This window comes from Chiloscyllium plagiosum, unplaced genomic scaffold (genome assembly GCF_037043375.1).
Source record: "Chiloscyllium plagiosum isolate Xiang-an unplaced genomic scaffold, Cpla_swu_hap1 HiC_scaffold_8, whole genome shotgun sequence".
NCBI classification, from domain to species: Eukaryota; Metazoa; Chordata; class Chondrichthyes; order Orectolobiformes; family Hemiscylliidae; genus Chiloscyllium; species Chiloscyllium plagiosum.
The window spans coordinates 73653246-73673346 of record NW_028270146.1 but is presented as its reverse complement, the minus strand read 5'-3'; the positions used below and the strand labels follow the sequence as shown (position 1 = coordinate 73673346).

Here is a 20101-nt window from a genome sequence, read left to right as displayed (position 1 = left end):
AAATCCATTCCTTAAATTGATGACTCATTTGCAGCACAGTGTACCATCTACCTACCAAGGCTCTTTGACAGCATAATCCAACCTCTTGATCTCCACCACATAATGAATTAGAATGCATGGGAACAACAGCATTTACAAATTCCCCTTCAAGTAATAGATCATCTTGACTTGAAACTAGATTTCAGTTTCTTCACTATTACTGGGTCAAAATTCTGGATTCAAAGTGTGTGGTGCTGGAAAAGCACAGCCAGTCAGGCAGCATCAGAGGAGCAGAAGAGTCGACGTTTCAAGCATAAGTTCTTCATCAGGAATGTGAGGGGGTGCCCAAGGGGGCTGAGAGATAAAGTTGTGTGGCGGGGCGGAGGCGGGGCGGGTGGGAGGAGAGGAGAGAAGGTAGCTGGGAATGTGATAGGTAGGTGAAGGTGGGGTGACAGGTCAGAATGGAGGGTGCAGCAGATAGGTGGGATTGAAGATGGACAGTCCAGAGGGTAGTGCCGGGTTGGAGGGTTGGATTTGAGATGCGGTGGGAGGAGGGCAGATGAGGAAACTGGTGAAATCAACACTGATTCCATGTGGCTGGAGAGTCCCCAGGTGGAAGATGAGATGTTCTTCCTCCAGGCATCAGGTGGCTAGAATTTGGCGGTGGAGGACCCCCAGGACCTGCATGTCCTTGGTGGAGCGGGAGGGGGCATTGAAATGTTCGACCACAGGGTCATGCGTGTATCCCAGTGATGTTCTCTGAAACCTTCATCTACCTATCGCAATCTCAGCTTTCCTTGCCCACCCTCCCCCCTCAACCCTCCCCACCCTCTCTCTCTCCCTCACACTCACAACTACCTGATGAAGGACTTATGCTTAAAACGTTGACTCGCTTACTCCTCAAATGCTGCCTGACCTGCTGTGCTTTTCCAGCACCACACTCGCGACTCTGATCTCCAACATCTGCAGTCCTCACTTTCTCCAAATTGCACCAACTGCCATAGCAGGATTTGAACCTGGGTGCCCAAAACAATACTCAGTTCTCTGGATTAACAGTCCTTTGATAATACCACTAGGCCATCATCTCCCATATAACTGAACTTAAAAAAAAAATTCAACTGACATTCCTTCAAATACTTTCCATAATCCATAAGGCTCAAGTATAGGATACTTATCATTTGTTCAAATGATTTTGCATGCTTAAAATTAAAAACTGTGGGTAAGGGAGAGGTAGTATATTTTTAGGTTGCGTTTAGAGTTTCTACTTTCAGGCATTATAATATAGAATGTAGGATTTAAGTTCTCACAGCATCGTGTGTCAGCAGCAATCAGTTTACAAACACTGGAAATGATAAACATTTGAGTCTTTTTTAGCAAGTCTCCATCAGCAAATTCTGAAGAGGCAATTGTGGCAGTTGATAGAGTGGTATATTCTTCCTGTTGGATCTGAAAGTTTAGGGAACAATTAACAGTCCCTGGAGACTATGTCTACAGGAGGTATGTTTGGATTCGTCTCATATCAGACCAGTAGTTGGACTCACTGAGGAGCACCCAGAAAGCAGAGTGTGATGGTTAGAAGATTTACAATGGTGGTCACAGTGCAGTTTCAGTCAGATAGATGGGTGACTGTCAGGACAGGTAAGAAGGTAGTGCGGGAGTCTCCAGTGGCTATTCTTCTCTCAAACAAATACACCCTTTTTGGGTATTGTTGGGAAGAATAATCTCCCAGAGGCAAATAGAAGTGGCAACCAGATCTTAGGCACCAAGAATCAATCTTCTGTTAAATGGGTTCTGTCAAGGTTCAAAAGTGTAATTGTTACATGGGAGTCATGTGTCAGGGGCACAGACAGGAGATTCTGTGACTTGAGTGTGAATTCAGGATGGTATGTTGCCAAAAATGAAGTAACTCTGAAGAATTAAATTGCATTTATTTCAATGCAAGGGATCTTACAGGAAATTATGATGTGGAGGAGCCAGTGTTGGACTGGGATGGACAAAGTTAAAAACCACACAACACCAGGTTATAGTCCAACATGTTTATTTGGAAGCACTAGCTTTCGGAGCGCTGCTCCTTCGTCAGGTAGTTGTGTAGTATAAGATCATAAGGCACAGAATTTATAGCAAAAGATTACAGTATCATCCAGTGAAGACCTTCTCTGCGCCTCCACTTCTCAACTTTAAACAACCACCAAACCTTCAAAAGATAATTGTTCGCAGCAAACTGCACAGCCTTCAGGACAACATCAACCATAGCACCATACAACTCTGTCTTGTCAACCACTGCAACACATGTCAGAGTGTCGACACAGATACCACCATTACCTGTCAGGACACCACCCACCGTGTATTCAGCAGGTACTCATGTGACTCGGCCAACTTTGTCTATCTCATACGCTGCAGGCAAGGATACCCTGAGGCATGGTACATTGGCAAGACCAAGCTGACGTTATGACACCTCACAAACAACAGACAGGGGTGTTCCCTCCCAGTCGAGGAGCACTTCAGCGGTCAGAGACCTCGGATCTTCAGGTAACCGTCCTCCAAGGCAGTCTTTGGAATATGCAACAATGCAAAATGGCCAAGCAGAGGCTGATAGCCAAGTTTGGTACCCATGATGATGGCCTCAACCTTGGGTTCATGTTGCACTACAGGAAACCCCACTACACTGCACACACTCTCACACAAGCACACATACACACACACACTCGGACATACTCTCACACTCATGCAGACCCTCTCTCATACACACACATACATATAACCACCACACTCACACCCAGCACAGACCCGCTCACAGGCTTATACTCCACCACACCCACTTTACCAAGCTTTCACACATGCAAACACACTCTCTCATGTGCACATACACACACACATATTTTTATATATGGGGTGAATTTGTATTTGCAGAATTATGTTTGCAGATACATTCTATTTTGCTCAAAAAATTCAAAATCTGCAGGCAGTCAATCTATGTAATATTTTGTAAATTCCACTTTGGAAATAAAACCAGTCTGACTCAAGATTGGGATACAGACAGACTCTGACTTCACACTTTTAATGCATTGTCTGAGCTGAAATGCCATCTTTTGTTATAAAATCTTAAGTTATCTCGAGAAGGTGACTTAAAAGTAGTTCTGAGATTTACATATTAAGAACTGAAACCTGCATTCTAAAAGGTGAAAGACTTAACAATCCAGGTTTGTTCAATATATCACTGTATGACACTTTAACCGTTTGCTATAAATTCTGTGTCTTATGATCTTATCCACCACAACCACCTGAAGGAGTAGCGCTCAGAAAGCTAGTGCTTTCAAATAAACCTGTTGGACTATAACCTGGTGTTATGTGATTTCTAACTCTTACAGGAAAGGCAGTTGAACACAGGGTATGTATGATAACATGGCAAAGAACATAGTTGAGAGAGGGACAGGGCTGGCAGCTCAGTATTTTGGGATTTATATATTTTCGGAAGGATAGAAAGGGAGGCAAGATAAGAGGGGTGAGGTGTTTTTGATAAGGGAAAACATTATTCTTGTATTATGAGGGGATATTTCTAAGGAATTGTTCACTGGGTGGAAGTCAGAAATAAGAGGAGGATGGTCACTTTATGTCATAGACCTCTCAATAGTCAGTGGGAGAGATTTCAGATATATATAAGAATAATAGGGTTGTAGTAGTAGAGTATTTTAGCCTTCCAGACATTGACTTGAATTGTTTTAGAGTTAGGTGCTGGTGAGGAATTAGTTCAATGCGTTCAAGAAACTTTTTTTTATCAATATGTACCGACTGAAGAAGGAGCAAAACTTAATTTTCTCTTGGGAAATAAGGCCAGACAAGTTACTGAGGCGTTAGTGGGGAAGCACTTTTGGACCAGTGATCATAATTTTATTAGTTTTAAAATAGTTATGGAAAAGGATAAGACTTCTATAAAAGTTAAAGTTCTCAACTGGAGTAAGACATATTTTGATGGCATGAGACAGGAACTTTCAAAAGTTGACTCGGGTATCTGTTCGCAGGTAAAAGGATGACTGGCAAATGAGAGGCTTTCAGAAGTAAAATAATGAAAGTTAAGAGGTATTATATCATAGAATCCCTACAGGATGGAAGCAGGACATTTGTCCCAACAAGTCCACACCGATCGTCTGAAGAGTATCCCACCCAGACCCATTCCCCAACCCTATTATTCCACATTTCACATGACAAATGCACTTAACCTACACATCCCTGAACACTATGGGCAATTTATCATGGCCAGTTCACCTAACCTGCACATCTTTGGACTGTGGGAGGAAACCGGAGCACCTGGAGGAAACCCACACAGATACAGGGAGAATGTGCAAATTCCAACTGACAGTCGCCAGGTCCCTGGCGCTGTGAGGCAGCAGTGCTAACCAGTGAGCCACCATGCCACCCATTACGTTCCTATGAGAGTGAAGGGAAGGCTGGTAGGACTGAGGAACACTGGATGAATAAAGATATTGAGGCTCAGGTCAAAATTAAGGAGGTAAATGTTAGCTATAGACAACTGGAATCAAGTGAATCTCTTGAAGAGTATAAAGGGTGTAGGAGTATTCTTAAGAAGGAAATTAGGAGGGCAAAAAGGGAATATGAGGTAGCCTTTGCAGATAATGCTATGGATAATCCAAAGAGATTCTACACATACATTAAGGATAAAAAAAATTAACAAGAGAACAGGGCCCCTTAAAGATCAATAAGATCGTCTGTGTGTGGAACCACAATAGATGGAAGAGATACTAAATGAATATTTCACTTCAGTTTATACTATGGAGGAAAACAGAGAGGCTAAGGAACTTGGGGAAATAAATATTGATATCTTCAAACTGGTCCATACTACAGAAGAGGAGGTACTGGAAGTCTTAAAAAACATAAAGGAATGTAACTCTCCGGGACCCAATCAATTACATTCCAGGCTTTGTGGGAAGTTAGGGAGGAAATCGTGAGGCCCCTAGCAGAGATATTTGCTTCATCCATAGCCACAAGATGACTGGTGGGTGTTTAATGTTGTACCTTTATTTAAGAAAGGCTGGAAAGAGAACCTACTGAGGCAACAGTGCTAGCCACTGAGCTGCCCAAGATAGCCCGTGAATAGGTAAGGTGTTTCAAAAACAGTCAGCACATTTTGTATGTGGTACAAATTGGGCTGGCTAAATCATGTTTTTGATTCAGGAACCACTTTATTTGTAAATAAACATGAACAGTGATTTTTCACCTTTAAGAATTATTATTTGATATTTCTCTTGGTCTGAACTTGACAGGAGATGCAGCAAATATTCAATAAATCGTCTAGTAAACAAGCAAGGTTAATTATTCTAATCGAGGCTACACTACCTCAGTGCAGAAGAGAATAAAGTCACAGTTCATTGATCTGCCTTGAATTACTTCACCAAAGTTTTATATCGCTTCCAAGCAAAACTGTGCTGGAGTAACAATATTCTGTATTCTAATTTGGGAAGAAATGATTTCCATTAATATTTGAATGCTCTCAAGGTAGTGAATGCAAGTCCTGGTGAATTTCTTAAAGGTGTGAAGATGCTTAGTAAGGAAGAACTGTTAATGGTATTTCTCGGACATCAATATTAGCTTTTACAGTCGATTACAGCAGATGAGAGAAATCTGAAGATTTCTGAACGGTTTAAAAAGACATTTATCCCTCAACAAAACAGATTACTTATCATTGTTACATTGCTGTTTGTCACTGATTGCAGTTTGGATGATGTAATTCCTGTTTTGCAAATGTGATTGCACCTTAAAAGGTCAATGGTTGTAAACCCAATTAAAATGTCCTGAAATTATGAAAGCTGCTATTATAATTATAAATATTTACCTTCTTTCAGAAAACCTTTGATAAATTGGTCTAGTCTATTATTTTGTGGCTTTGTGCCAAACGTTATTTGGTAACATTCCTCTGAAGCTTATTGAGTGTTTCTCTGCAGAACCAATCAGTACCCTTTCTCATCCAGTGTAGACTGCTGTTCTCTTTGAAATTTAGTATTTTTGCACCTGTCCTGAAAAGTGCAAGATGAAAACTTTCCACAATATGTATTTTTTTCAGCAATAAAATTAATAATTTTAAAGTAATTATTAGTTTCACAACTGAATTGATTATTCTGCTAAATTCCAAGATCAATTGTGCAGACAACTGTCATTTTTCTTTTGACATCTCCTCCAAATATGCAGAAAACTTAGTTTTATTCTTGCCACAGAAACCCTCAAAGAATAATCAAACATCAGTCATTATTAGAAGGCAGAGTATGATGCCAATAAAGTAGAACACATTGTGTAGGACACCAACTCTTGAAATTGACATTTAAGCAATTGTGCACTATCTAAAATTTAACGTTTAATGTTTGCACCTTTGTTTCATTGTAGTTTCAATTACATTGCTCAAGGAGCCAGAGAAATCATAGTATTTGGTTTAAATAGAATTACAGATGGGGAGAAAGCTGGAGGAAGAAGATGAAACAATCAGGAGAGACCTGATAGAACAGAAGAGAAGAAGAGAGGAAAAGATAGCACACATGGGACAAGAAAGGAACAGTAGATGGTGAAAACAGCTAGAGAAAGAAGCAAGAGAGAGACATCAAAAGTGAGAGGATAAAAGAACAAGCCGTGATGTGGAGAAGAGAAGGCTTGAAGAAGGAGGAAAGAAGAGACTGGGTGAAGGCATGTGAAAGGGAAGGAGACAGGATCAGATCGTGGGAAGAGGGAGAGGTTAGAAGAATATAAGGGTTTAAAAGTTGGAGATAATTCCAGAAATGTGGGTAGAAGGGAGGATATGAAAACATTCATGAAATTAGAGGAGTTAGGCAAAGAAAACATGGAGTGAGGCAAATGCCAGGACAAATATCAAATGTGATCAATGGAGCTGAGGGGATTCATATGTGCAAGGATCATATTAATGGTCTAAATGTACTCAGCTGGTGGGGTAGGTGGCTGTGACAGGTCCAAACATTTGACACACTGGTGTGAAAACACTCAGCAGTGGTCTGAAACAGTGTAATTTAAACACTCAAGTCTCACCAATAATAAGTCAAGTCAGTGCAGAGATTCCACATCAAGAGCAGAGGCAGACAGAGGATGAGGGATTAGAAGATCATGGTCACTGAGAAGATGAGGAATGGGCAAGCAATGTGCAGCTATCAATCAATGTGTGAGTGAAGTACAGGGGCAGGACAGAATCATCACAGCAGGTGATGGGGGGAATGGCAGTTTGGGCACAAGCTGGTTGTGGCTGGCCTCGGAAAAGGTTTTCAAAGACCTGGAGAACTGTTGACTCATCAATTGCCTAATGGGACAGGAGACAGCAGGTCACAGTGGTAAGTGAGTAGACCATCACCTGCTTTCAGTTGGCATGTTTTGAGAAAAAAATTGCCTCATATTAAACAGTACATATTTTTGTTATGTAGTTTATTTTAAAAACTTGAGAAGTTGTGGATAGAATATGACTTTCTTCATGAGGTTTCTTCTGATGATTGCAATCTAGATAGAACATGTGATAAGGGCTTAGCTACCACAGGGAGGAACAAAGGTGACTCAGAGTTGTGTCATTTTTTTTTAAAACAACAACATGCACATTCAATGGTCATAGTTAGTGTGGCATTGCCTGTTTCATTAAGGTCACTGCAGCCCTGAAGTTCCTTTCCTCCGGCTGTTTTCAAGATGTGCCAAAAACTATCAGCAATACAATGTTCTCTTAAATATGCCACGTCTGCTCATCGTTTTTTCTGTGGACAACTGGAATTAGGAAGATTGGTCGGTCAGGTTCACAGATCGCAGCTTTCTCCAAAATCAGTGCTCTGGTATGTGATTTGCATGAGTTGCAGCTTTGTTAGAAGCCATGAGAGTTGGTTAGCTGAGTTGGCTGGATGACTGTTTGCTTTGCAGAATAACATCACAGTGTGGGTTCAACTCTCGCACTGACTGAGGTTAGCATGAAGGTCTCACCTTCTCAACCTAGCCCCTTGCCTGATGCATGGTGACCCTCGGATTAACTCACCTTCACTCATTACTTACTAATGAGAGATCAGCCCTATGATCCAGTCGGACCATGGTAACTTTATCTTCACCTTTTAGTTGGTAGTACAAGTAGACAATCCTTTATCCGAAATCTTCGGTACCAGCTGTCCTTCGGATTTCGGAATTTTTCGGATAAAGGATTAAATGACATTTTTATAGTTATATATTTAAAAAATTACTGAACACCAGACCCACCCATGATTACTACGGACGTTGAGACAGAATCGATGCTAGTCAGTGTTGAACCATGTCACATCTGAATGATGTGGGTCAAGTGGGTATTGAGTTGGGTTAACTGTTTGCACGCCAAACAATCTTGTTATGGAGAAAAAAAAACTTTACATAAAAAACTTCGGATTTTGGAATTTCGGATAAAGGATTGTCTACCTGTACTCACTGAGTCAGATAGCTCTGGCCTCAAAATCCCATTCCAGGAGTTCAGCACAGAAATCACAGCTGACAACCCAGTGCAGTCATGCAAATTGGAGATGACTAAAAAGACTCTGTCTGCCTCCTCAAATGGACGTGAAAGATCTCATGGTATTATTTCAAGGAACAGCAGTGCAGCTATCCTTAATGTTTTGGCTAACATTTATTCAAAGAACTACCAAAGGCATACAGTGCAAAAGGAGGTCATTCAGCTGATCATGTTTGTGTAAGCCCTCCAAATGACTTAGTGCCATTCTCCTGCCTTTTTCTCCTTACACATTCTTTCTATTTAAATTATTATCCAATACCCTCTTATTTGAACTTGTCTCCATTGCCCCGCCAAGCAGTGCATTCTGGACCCAAACCACTCGTAATGTTGTGAAAATAAAATTCTCTCACATCACATTTGCTTCGTTTGCAAATCACTTTAAATCTGTGCCTTCTTGTTCTTGATCTTTTACAAGCAGGAACAGTTTATCCCTATCAGCTGTATTTAATCACCCTTATGATTTTGAGGACTTCTGTCAGAACTCTTCTTCTCTGCAAGGCTAGCAGTCCCAGTGTCTCTAAACTATTCTAATAACTGAAGTTTCTCACCCATGGAACAATTCTTGTAAATCTCTTCAATACCTTCACATCTTTCCTATAATGTGGCATCCAGAAACATGCATTATACTTTAGCTTAGGTTTCACAAATGTATCGTACAAGATCTGCAGATTAAAATTATTCTTCAAACATTACAAAAGCAGATTCCCTGATCATTATCACACTGCCTACTATTGGAGTTTGCTGTGCACAAAATGGTTCCTGCCTTTCCTACGTTACAACAGTGATTGTGCGTCAAAAATACTTAATTGGCTGTGAAGTGCTTTGAAGCAGTTTGGGATATTGAAGGTGGTATACATGCAGCTGTTTTTCTCTCTCTCTGTCTCTCTTTCTGCAGATGCTTCACCTAACTCCACTGATGTATAAATGGTGCTTGATCAGCAGTCACACATCATGTAGGTCTGAGCCTGCTTTGCCCTCAATTTCCATTATACTTTTATCTTGTGTGCCAGCGTGAAATGAGGGAGGCAAAGTGGAGGGGTCCATCACTTGCCTGCAGCTAGAGATCTTCAGCAGCAGCTCATCAGCTGAATATCCCCTGCTGCCCTGCAATCATCGTCAAATCTAACAGCACTCTAATGCTTCCATTCTCAGGTACACTTTTACATGTCCAAGTAACAGCATTGATAACTATGTCAACTAACACTGCAAAACATTAGCTAGCGGGGAACTTTTTATGCACATGATTGCTTACTTGCTTACAGGAATGTGTGCATTCTAATTACAACCCTTGGATGTGCCAAAACTATCCACTTTAATTGCTTTCTTACCTACGCTTATGCTCCGACAAGGTTCCATCTCAGTAAAAGGGGAAACGTTGCTATATTTCAGTCAGAGGCTCATAAGGGGACTATGGCTAAGGCCTTTGCAAAGCTCAGGCTTAAGAAAGCCAGTCTGATCTAACTTGTTATCTGATGCTAGGGATTTCATGGGTTCTGATGTGCTGTTTGTTGCTCCGAAGTGAAGCAAAGATGTTGCAATCCTTAACATTGCTCCTTGCTAACAGACTGTAGAACAGTACTCCAAATGCTTCAAGAGGCAGTCGACTGCAGGATATCCATTAAGCGACTGAAGCCTACTTGATTGCCCGGACTAATGTTGGAGGGAGGCATGCAGGTTGAATAGCCCCAGGATAAGTTTCTTGAAAGATGACATTAGCCCACAGTTCTATGCCAGAGGTGCTGCATCAACCTCTGAGGGACCAATACTCCATTGCTGATGGAAATGTGGCCATTACAGCAGGAGAATCCCATACATGTTGGCAGCACACATGCTTAGAAGCTCCCTGACACTCAATCCAATGCAGACAGGAATTAACGATGCATCAAAAGCATCTTTCTTTAAAAGAGATACATCTAAATTATAGCGTGTTGTTCTCTTTAGCTAGATCACACATTTTAAATCTGGTGAGCTAGTTCCCAAGTTATCCTTTCTACTTGCAGCTGCTCTCTTATGTGCACTGAATCACTCAGTGCTGATGATCCTAATCTTCACATTATTTTATCTGGGTTGTCAATTTAAGTGCTGGACCAGGCACAAGCACAACAGGAATGTGATGGACAGCTCCAGGACCACACCCTATCAGACTCAGGGCTCCAGTCTATTTAGGGAGGTATGGAAAAGGAAACATAACCACAGACTTTCACGTAATGTCAAAAGAAAGCAATAGCTGAATGTCAGTCTGAAATCACAAGATTTTCCTCAAGTATAAGTGCATGACTGAGGATGAACTGAGCAGAAAGAGAAAAGGAAGATGTCCAAACACCCTCCCACATACAGCTTCATCAAGCAATCCTCTCGAAAAAATCAATGCCTCCAACCAACTCAAGAAAAGCAATGCAATCCAGAACAACTTAAAGGTTAATTAATTAATTAGATGACTGGTAGATATAAAGGGGGATCAGGCAGTACGTGAAAAGAGCTGAAATACTGTGTAGTTAATAAACCATATCCCCCCAAAAAACTGTGTTTTGGTTTCTGTGTCATAGTGCTTTGGATTCATTTTGACAGGTTGCATTTGTAGAAGTCACTGTCAAAGGATTTTTGGTTAGTTTTAATAGAAATTATAGATGGTACACACTGCTGCCACTGTGTGCTAGTAGTGGATGAGGAACAAGTCTAAAATTTTAAATGCAGTGAGCTATTCCATGTTAGCCCCTCCATCTGCAATTGTTCAACCTTGTTTGATGAATCACCCCAGTGCTGCCCAATCACATGCTTTTGAACTGGCTAAGTTAACAGTCTTTAATATCTTGAAAGACAACAGAAAGACACAGGAACATCACCACCTGCAAATTCCCCTCCAGGTGATACACTAACCTGATTTGGAAATTTGTTGCTGTTCCTTCAATGTTGCTGTGTCAAAATCCTGGAACTCTGACCTAACAGTACTGTGGATGTTACTGCACCCCATCAACTGTAACACTTCAAAAAGGTGGCTCACCATGATCTTCTCAAGATCAATTAGGGATGAGCAATAATTGGTAGGTTAGCTAGCAATTCCCACATCCTATGAAATAATTTTTTCAAAAATGTTGGCAGAATCCCATAATCATGGACTTTTTTTTCAAATCTACTTGGTGCATTGTATAAAAACAAAGCAGCATGAAAATGTCAGTTCAAATTAAATTGCAAACAATGTTTCTTTCAATGATCTATTCACAATTATCAGGATATTTTAGGTCATTTATTTTCTCTCAGATCTGGTGACACTTAATTCAAATAGGAAATTTAACACTGCAAATATTTTCAATGGCACTGACATTGTTCACATTACTAGGAAGATAAATGGCCCATTCACTTTTCCAGCATTCGTAAAGTTAATTATGGCCTTAACAGTTCTTTCTGAGTCCTCAGAGAATGACACCACAGAATTATTGAGGTCACCTCTCCAAGCTTTTAAGTACAAAGTAAAAACATGGAAAATACCTATTCAGTAGAATAGCATTTCTATTACAATAAACTTGACTTGTTTTGAAGCAGACACATTATTATTCCAAATTTGATGTCTAATTGCTTAAGTTACACATGAACTTTTATGTTGCCTGTGTTAGACTTACAGTGAAGGGTCTTGGACCAGGTCTTTAAGGTTTATCCCACTTCTATCTTCTGCAAGGTTCCTGAAGCAGCTATCACTCACTGTAAAAAGACAAACAAATAAAAAAAAAATCACACTGATATTTCAAAATACCACCTTTGGATAAGACTCCTACCCTTTCTCTTTTCTGTCAACATGTTACTCATCACTTGATTTCTCCTGGACTATAGTCTCATCACAACCAAGTGGCTTTCAGTACCTCACTAAACCATTCATCTTCATGTGTGAGCTGAGCTAGTAAGTTCTAACAGGGTATTCAGTCTCAAGAAGCCTTGCAGTCAAGACTATATACATATTAGTATGCACTTTCAGCTTTAGGCAGGGGAACCCAAACAGTTTGAAACACAATTATAGTCCTACTACCTATCCTATTTCAGTATCAGCAATCCACTAATTTAACCAATTAAATGACAAGGGAAATCATGCAAAATAAATGCTGGTTGATTGCAAAACAATCACATCTCATCTGAAAAATATTACTTTTGTGAAAAGAACTCCCTTTAAAAGATATGAGGAAGATTAAAACTGTTCTAATGCCTTTTGAGTTTTTTCTCCTCAAGATCCATTTCAAGGACACTTATTCAAAAAGGATGTGTTTTGAATTTGCAAGCCAAGAAGAGGTCTGCCAAATATTCCAGATCATAATGGTTAAGTGTAATGTTTGGAGTGTGCTGAAGTAAAACCAAGTTGGGGTAGTTAGCAGTCATGGAGATAATCATAAATTCACAGTAATTTAACAATTACGACTACTTCACCAAAGAATGTTAATTGTGATTCTCTACTGTCAAAATCTAAATTAATTTCTCAATGATCATGAAACTCAACATTTATTTTGGTATTGATAAAAGTTATAAAATAATAATTTTACGTGTACAGTATTAGTAAGGCATATATTGATAACTATCAAATAAATTGTATTTTATAAAATTGGGAGAGCAAATGGAGAGAAAAGTAATTAACGGGAGTGTAAAAAACGTTATTGAGCTGAAAATTACATAGCAATGATTTGAGATGATGAATGGAACTTCATTTATATTTGTTCTTCTTGCATCACAATTAAGTCTTGTGAAGGGAGGATACAGTTCATTTGCAAGTAACACTTTGGCCTTTATGAAGCAAGACTTCATGTTTTGCAAACACTCACAGTACTCAGCAATTTAATTTTTAAATTGTATTTACACATACACACTATCGCTCTCCTCTTCTCCTCCTTTTTTTGCAGATTTCAGTGGGGAAAGAGAGGAAGGAATCCCAACTTGTTAAAACAAACACATCATTAACATTCTTTCAGAGCTTACAAGTCCCAGTCCACGATTTTACCCAAGAACTTCTGGTCCAGAGGTAGGGACTCTATCATCATGCCAGAAGACTTCCCGGACTATAAGCATTAATAAAGTATTTGTTGCTCTTCTGTTTAGCTCAAACCAACAATAGCTATCAGGCAAGAGTTCTATAAGGTTACAAGAAATTTGATCTCCCCCCACTGAAATGTTATCCAATACATAATGTGTGTTAGCTTACCTTTATATTAGATTAGATTCCCTACAGTATAGAAACAGGCCATTTGGCCCAACAAGTCCACAGCAACCCTCTGAACAGTAACCCACCAAGACCCATTCCCCTACCCTATATTTACCCCTGACTAATGCACCCAAAACTATGGGCAATTTAGCCTGGCCAATTCACCTAACCTGCATATCTCTGGATTGTGAGAGGAAACCAGAGCACCCAGAGGAAACTCGCAGACATGGGAAGAATGTGCAAACTCCACACAGACAGTTAGCGGAGTCTGGAATTGAACCCAGGTCCCTGGCACTGTGAGGCAGCAGTGCTAATCACTGAGCCACCGTTGCACCTCCAACCTAAAATGAGGAAGATCATATGCAAAGTTCAGTTTCCTTCTTCACAATAATTCAACCCGTTTGCTGATTCTTCTTCTTGCCCACAATTGTAAAGTCTCTCGCCAAAGTTGATCATCCAGCTGCAAATCCTCTTGCTTGAATTTCCACTTGAACTCTTCATGCCCTTTCTAACCTCATTGCATGGAAAAGACTCATCCTCCTGATCTTCAATCCTGTTTAACCACTCAAATTCCTTTCTTACTGCCCATGCAAGCCATTTCCCTTTCAAGACGATTCTCAACCATTTCAGTTGCACCCTCCGACACTGCAAATTACCAATCTATCCCCAATCTCACTTGCTTCTCCTAACTGTGAGAGCTTGTTTTGAGCTCCAGAGCCCATGTCAATTCTTCTGCACCTCTGTTTGGATCTCGATAAAAACATTATATTGCTTTCATTCTAAGTTGTTATGTGAAATGAGTGAGGAAGTTTGAAATGCTATTTTGCAAAGACCTCTAGATTCAGTGTTACACCTTTGGATAGAAAAAATGGCAATGCTACTCTGCAATTTAGAAAAGAAGGAGGGAATGAAAATAGGCAAATACAATTCAGTAGTTTAATTTGTGCATAACTGGAATATATCAGAAGGAAAGATTGAACAGCTGAATATATATCAACTGATCAAAAGCATCAGCATTGATAGATAAATAGTAGCTCTTCATTGAATTTCTTTTGAGAAGGTCACAAAAATGATGGATAAGTTAATCTCTATAACTATTTCCTTCATGAACTTCTGTTAAAGTTCTGTATCTAAGATTGTCAAAAGTGAAAACACATGGAAGTAGAGGTACAACATGGGTTGCAAACTGAGCAGGAGATAGGAAATATTAAGTAGTGGTAGACAAAACAGCATTTGACTCGTAGGGTATGAAAAATAGTGTTTACCAGAGATCTGTACTGGAAACTTGGCTCTTCACCATACTACCGACTTGGATAAAGAAATAAAGGAGTTGGATACTTAATGTTCTACAATACAAGGCACAGTAGATGTATGGAGGGAGCTGTAAAAGGAAATAGAATGTTGGCAAAACTATCACAGATGGAATTCAACTTTGGGACAGATAGGGTTAACCACTTAGGAACTGAGAAAGTTAAACCCAAATATTTTCTCAATGCTGTGAATAGACTATGATATTAAGATGTCATGTTTCCAAATCATTGAAAGTTAGTGGACAGGGAGGGGAGGTAAGTAAAAAGGTGACTGGATACGTGGTCTCTATCTCAAACAAATTGTAATATAAAATAAGCAAGGAATGCTTTAGCTCTACAGAGCCTAGGTGAGAGCCCAGCTGGAGGACTAAGTTTAGTTTTCAGTTCTGCATCTCAAGAAAGATGTAAATTGTTCTTTGAGGGGACATAGCGGAGAATAATACCAAGGTATAAAAAGTTAAATTTTGAGAATATGATCTTCCCTTGAGTATAAAACTGAAGCATGATATATTAAGATGTTAAAATGATTAAAAGATTCAGTTGGATATCCTGAGCTATGTGGAAATAATATTACACTTGGAGCAAGGCTATTCAGGTATGAAAACTGAAACCACTTTTCACACAAAGCCAGATGTAATCTGAAGTCTGTCTGGCAAAAGACTTTGATGCTTGCTAAATCGAAATTTACAACGGGATTGCTTAGTAAAGATATCAAAGAAAGTGTAGCAAACACAAGCAAATGGAGTTGAGGTAAAAGTCAGTAACCTAACTGAATTGCAGTACATGCTCAAGAGGATGGATGGTCCAGTGTTGCTCCTGTGGTCCTGTTTTCTCCCCAGTGCATCACCAAAATAGTTTGAATCAAAGTTATGAATCATATGCTGTGACTACAAATGCACCTTTGTGATTTAAGGTGCGTGATATTATGCATATATTTTGAAAAATTTGAAATAGTGGCATGTGGTTTTAGTCTCTATCTGTGGAGTGGCTTAATGATTAATTTGTGAGCATTTCTAGCCACGAATGATTTCATTTAAAGCACTGTATGAGAGGGATTTTTTGGAGAGCAATGGGGTTTTGCTTTCTCTGGACCTTTTATTCATTGTGTAAGTTTTACAAGCATAGACTAAAGAGTGTTGCATAGGCTTCAATTAGAAGGCTTTGGAATTTGTTTCTGGCTGAGGAGAAACACCAATGGCTTTTGATTTTAGTTTGGAGAGATCTTGGCTCAAGTTAGATGTGAAGACAGTTGCTCCTGAAAAAGGGAGAGAGTTTAGAAGCATTAAGAAACAAGTTATCTTAGTGTATGGAGATATTTTGAACGCTCCACACCAGTGGTTAAAACACTATTGGATTCTCAAGACTAGGAATTGAAGCCATGGTTAAGTCAAATCTTGCCGATGTGACAGAAAACAAAAGTATCTCTGGTGTGAGTAGTGCAAAGGAGTGCTTTTGGGATTAAGGGGATTGCATTTTATTGTATGTTTCATAATATTTAAACTTGTGCAATGTAGCTTGGGTCATTGTATTTTATTTTCAGTTCTTTTGCAAAAGAAACTTCTGCTTAATTGTGAACAGCAAATCTGCAGCATTATCTACTTGTGTTTCAGTAAAAGACCATCTTGTTCACCAAAAGAATCTATCAAGCCAGATTTCAATCTGAGATCTGCTTTGACCAGTAATAACATAGCTGGGATCATAATACATTATGGGTGCTTGTTCTCTCTGTAGCCTTTGCTGCTGTTCCTAACTATGCCTCTTTTGATACCAATTTCTACCTCAATAATATTATCCATCTCTATTTCTACCTCAGCCTACTTGCTGATGAAATATTCATCCATGACATCTATCACACGACTATTCTAATACATTCCTGCATGGCCTCCTCTCCAATATTTCTCGAGTTGAAAAATTCCCTCTCAGAAATGGGGACAATGAAAGTATAATCGGTTGTCATAAAACACATCTGGACCACTGAAGTCTTTAGGGAAAGAAATCTGTCTTCTTTACCTGGTTTGGCTTACAGATGACTCTAGACCCACAGCAATGTAGTTGATTCTTAACTCTCATGAAAGATAAAATTTAAAATCTCACTTGATTATCACACCTTTTCCTTCCTGATCTGCAGTGAGGCATTATGGAGTCAAGTTTTCATCCTTGTATTTAAAATTCTTTCACATCACTAGGCTCTGCAATTTTCACCAGGTAGATATTAGCCCCCAGCCTCCAAATAAAATCTGGCCTCTCCTGCATCTTTCTTCTCTAATCAGTCACAAGGATCCAAGAATTCCTTCCACAAAATCTTTTATACGTCCAATAAACTCCCTCTTAGAACAGAAGCAAACATCTTTGACCAAGGTTCGGTGATCTTATGCAGTACCTCATTGACTTGGGTCCATTTTCTTCGTATGACTGTTAAATTCCTTTGGCATGTTCTTCTATGATAGTGGCAGTTGTCGTTGATGTGCCATTTATACCTTGTCTTACCATGTTTTGCATAATAATCTTGTAAAATTGGATTAGTTACTCTGCTGCAATAAAAGTGTTGAACCAAATTTTGAGTCTCCAGCTATACTATTATTATGTATGTTTGGGGATTAAAACGTGTGCTTCAAACCTCATTTCACAGCTGTTGCCACATATTTAACAAGATAGTGTACAAGCTGTCTTGGCCTGCATATTTTTCAACACTTTCATGCATTTAACACTCACATATACACAAATAATATGATGAAAGTCAAAACAGCAAACACAACAAAAACTTCAGACATGAAAGGGACACTTGAAAGCAAAACAATTCCCTTTACCCCATATTTTTAAATTAAAGATGGATGCCTGTAGTGTGCTTCAGGCCACCATTTAATATATTCAAGCTTCTCCAAAAGACTAATATTGGATTCAGTGTAATATCCCCAACAAAATTAATTTCATGGTTGCAGTTCAGTTACAAGGTTTTCTGTAGTTAGATAGACAGCTGGCCAGAAGTCTCTGGAGCATGTTCTGCATTCAGATTGTATTTGACGTTTTTTTTTAAACACTAAGCATTTCTCATCTAGGTCAGTAATATCCCAGTGGGACCATTCTACATTTAACTATTCAGCTTTGATTTTGCATTTGTATGAGTTTTATCCTATTATACAATTCTTAGCTTCTGATTTTTTTTTTCCTGTGAAACACCCCATAACTATCATCTTCACTTTATCTTACTCAGCTTCATTGTAACACTGAGGACAAAATGCCCCTCAAAGGCAAATCTTCCAAATTTGTCTGCACTCATTAAACAGAGGCTGCTTCGTTGAGCCAGGCACAGCCACAAGATGGAAGATGGTCAAAGACTCATGAACTCTTAGTTTAGCAAGGAGGCTGGAGCCAGGTGAGCACTGGGATGCTCATCTGCTTCACGGATGCTTGCAATTGTGACATGAGGGCTCTAGACAGCAATTATTTCACCTGGGAGTCATTAGTTGATAACGGGGAAATGGTGACTCCTACTGTGGACTGGCATATACCATCACAAGAAACAGAGACTTCAGTGGTTAGGCAATGGTTACCATGCCAAAACAACAACCCACAACACTTGGTAACTCATACTTATGGCAGAATCTGCCTCTCAAACCATCAGCCAAATGAAAACCCTATTTGAGGCGGATTGTTTGTTATGTGTCCATCACCTTTCTCAGATGAAAAGCTATCAAAGATGTGGACAGGAAACACATCCAAACTGAGAAGTCAATCTTCTCCTTTCAATTAAATAATCATCACAGTACTGCTGCACTCAAATAATATCACTGAAACTATCTATTTCACTTTTAGCACTATCTCTTTCTCATCAACATGAAGTTGCCTCTGATGCACATCTACATAAAGGTGGCAGTGAGATTCAGTAATCTGAAGATGAAGTAATGCAGCAAAGTGGTGATATGAGCTCCAGGAGGTAGAACAGCATCTTCTGTGTTTCTCATACAATGTACTGTGACTGGAATTCTAAATCTCATTACAAAATATGCAGAATGGCCCTCTTGGTAAACACTCTCAGTGTTCCAGTTGGATGGTTACAGTTGCATTGGCAGAAACACTGCTGCTTCCTTCTGTTTTCTTTCATAGATAAATCCCACAGTACTATGGGAGAAAACAAATTCAGCACAAAAACGGTGTTACTGACAAAGTACTATGTTTTGCAATTGCCTTTTAAGAGGACTGACAACATTAGATCTTGAGACATATGCATTGGTCATTTGGTCCTTTGCATTGACTCTGCTGTTGATCACAGCTGATTTTTATATTTCAACTCCACTTTCCCACACAAGGCCCATATCCTTTAATACCAAAACTCTAATGATTCTTATTTTGAGAATCCTCAACTATTAAGCATCCACAGCTCTAAGATAGAGAATTCTGGAGGTTCACAACCCTTTGAGAGAAGAAATTTCTGCTCAACTTAATCTTAAATTGGCAACATTGATATCCAAGACAGTGACCCTATATTCTAGATTTCCCAGCCAGAGTAAACAATTTCTCAGCATATAAATGGTCAAGTCCCTTAATAATTTCATATATTTCAAGTAGATCACCTTATAGTCTTCTAGATTCCAGAGAATATTAGCCTATTCTGCTTAATCTGCCTTCATAGGGCAACCTCCCCAATTTAGGATCTAGATTAATGAACTTTCATTGCACTCTCTCTAGGATCGAATTATCCTAGGATGGATATATATGTGAAAGAGATGAATTTACAGAGCAATGGAGATAGGCTGGAGAAGTGGCATAGCTGGGTAGCTCTTCTGGGAGCTGGTACAGACAAGAGGTAACAAATGGCCTCTTTCTATACTGTAAAATTCTTTGATCTTATCCTTCCTTAGCTAAGGTATCAATAACAGAACACTACTACAGGTGTGGCCTCACCAATTCCCAGTACAACTAATAAAAATTATTCAATATAAAGCTACGAATTCCATTATAACAAAAGCAACATCCCATTTGCCTTCTTAATTGCTTGCTGTATCAGTACATTAATTTCTGATTCCTTTATCAAAATACACAAGTGCCCCTGAATGAAACTCTTTTCCACCTTCTCAAGATTCAAAAAGAATAATCTACCTTTTATATTTCTGACTAAAA

At 39.3% G+C, this 20101-nt stretch overlaps 1 protein-coding gene across 30 annotated transcripts in view; it reads right to left on the bottom strand.

Annotated features, from left to right (window-relative positions):
- The window catches only part of LOC122553706 (gephyrin), a 540724-nt gene that overhangs the window by 315249 nt on the left and 205374 nt on the right, over nucleotides 1–20101 (bottom strand). For all 30 annotated transcript variants that reach the window (XM_087989971.1, XM_087989989.1, XM_087989990.1 and 27 more), the window contains one exon: nucleotides 12115–12193. In XM_087989971.1, the coding sequence (XP_087846097.1) occupies nucleotides 12115–12193 (79 nt within the window). The remainder of the gene's footprint in view (nucleotides 1–12114; nucleotides 12194–20101) is intronic.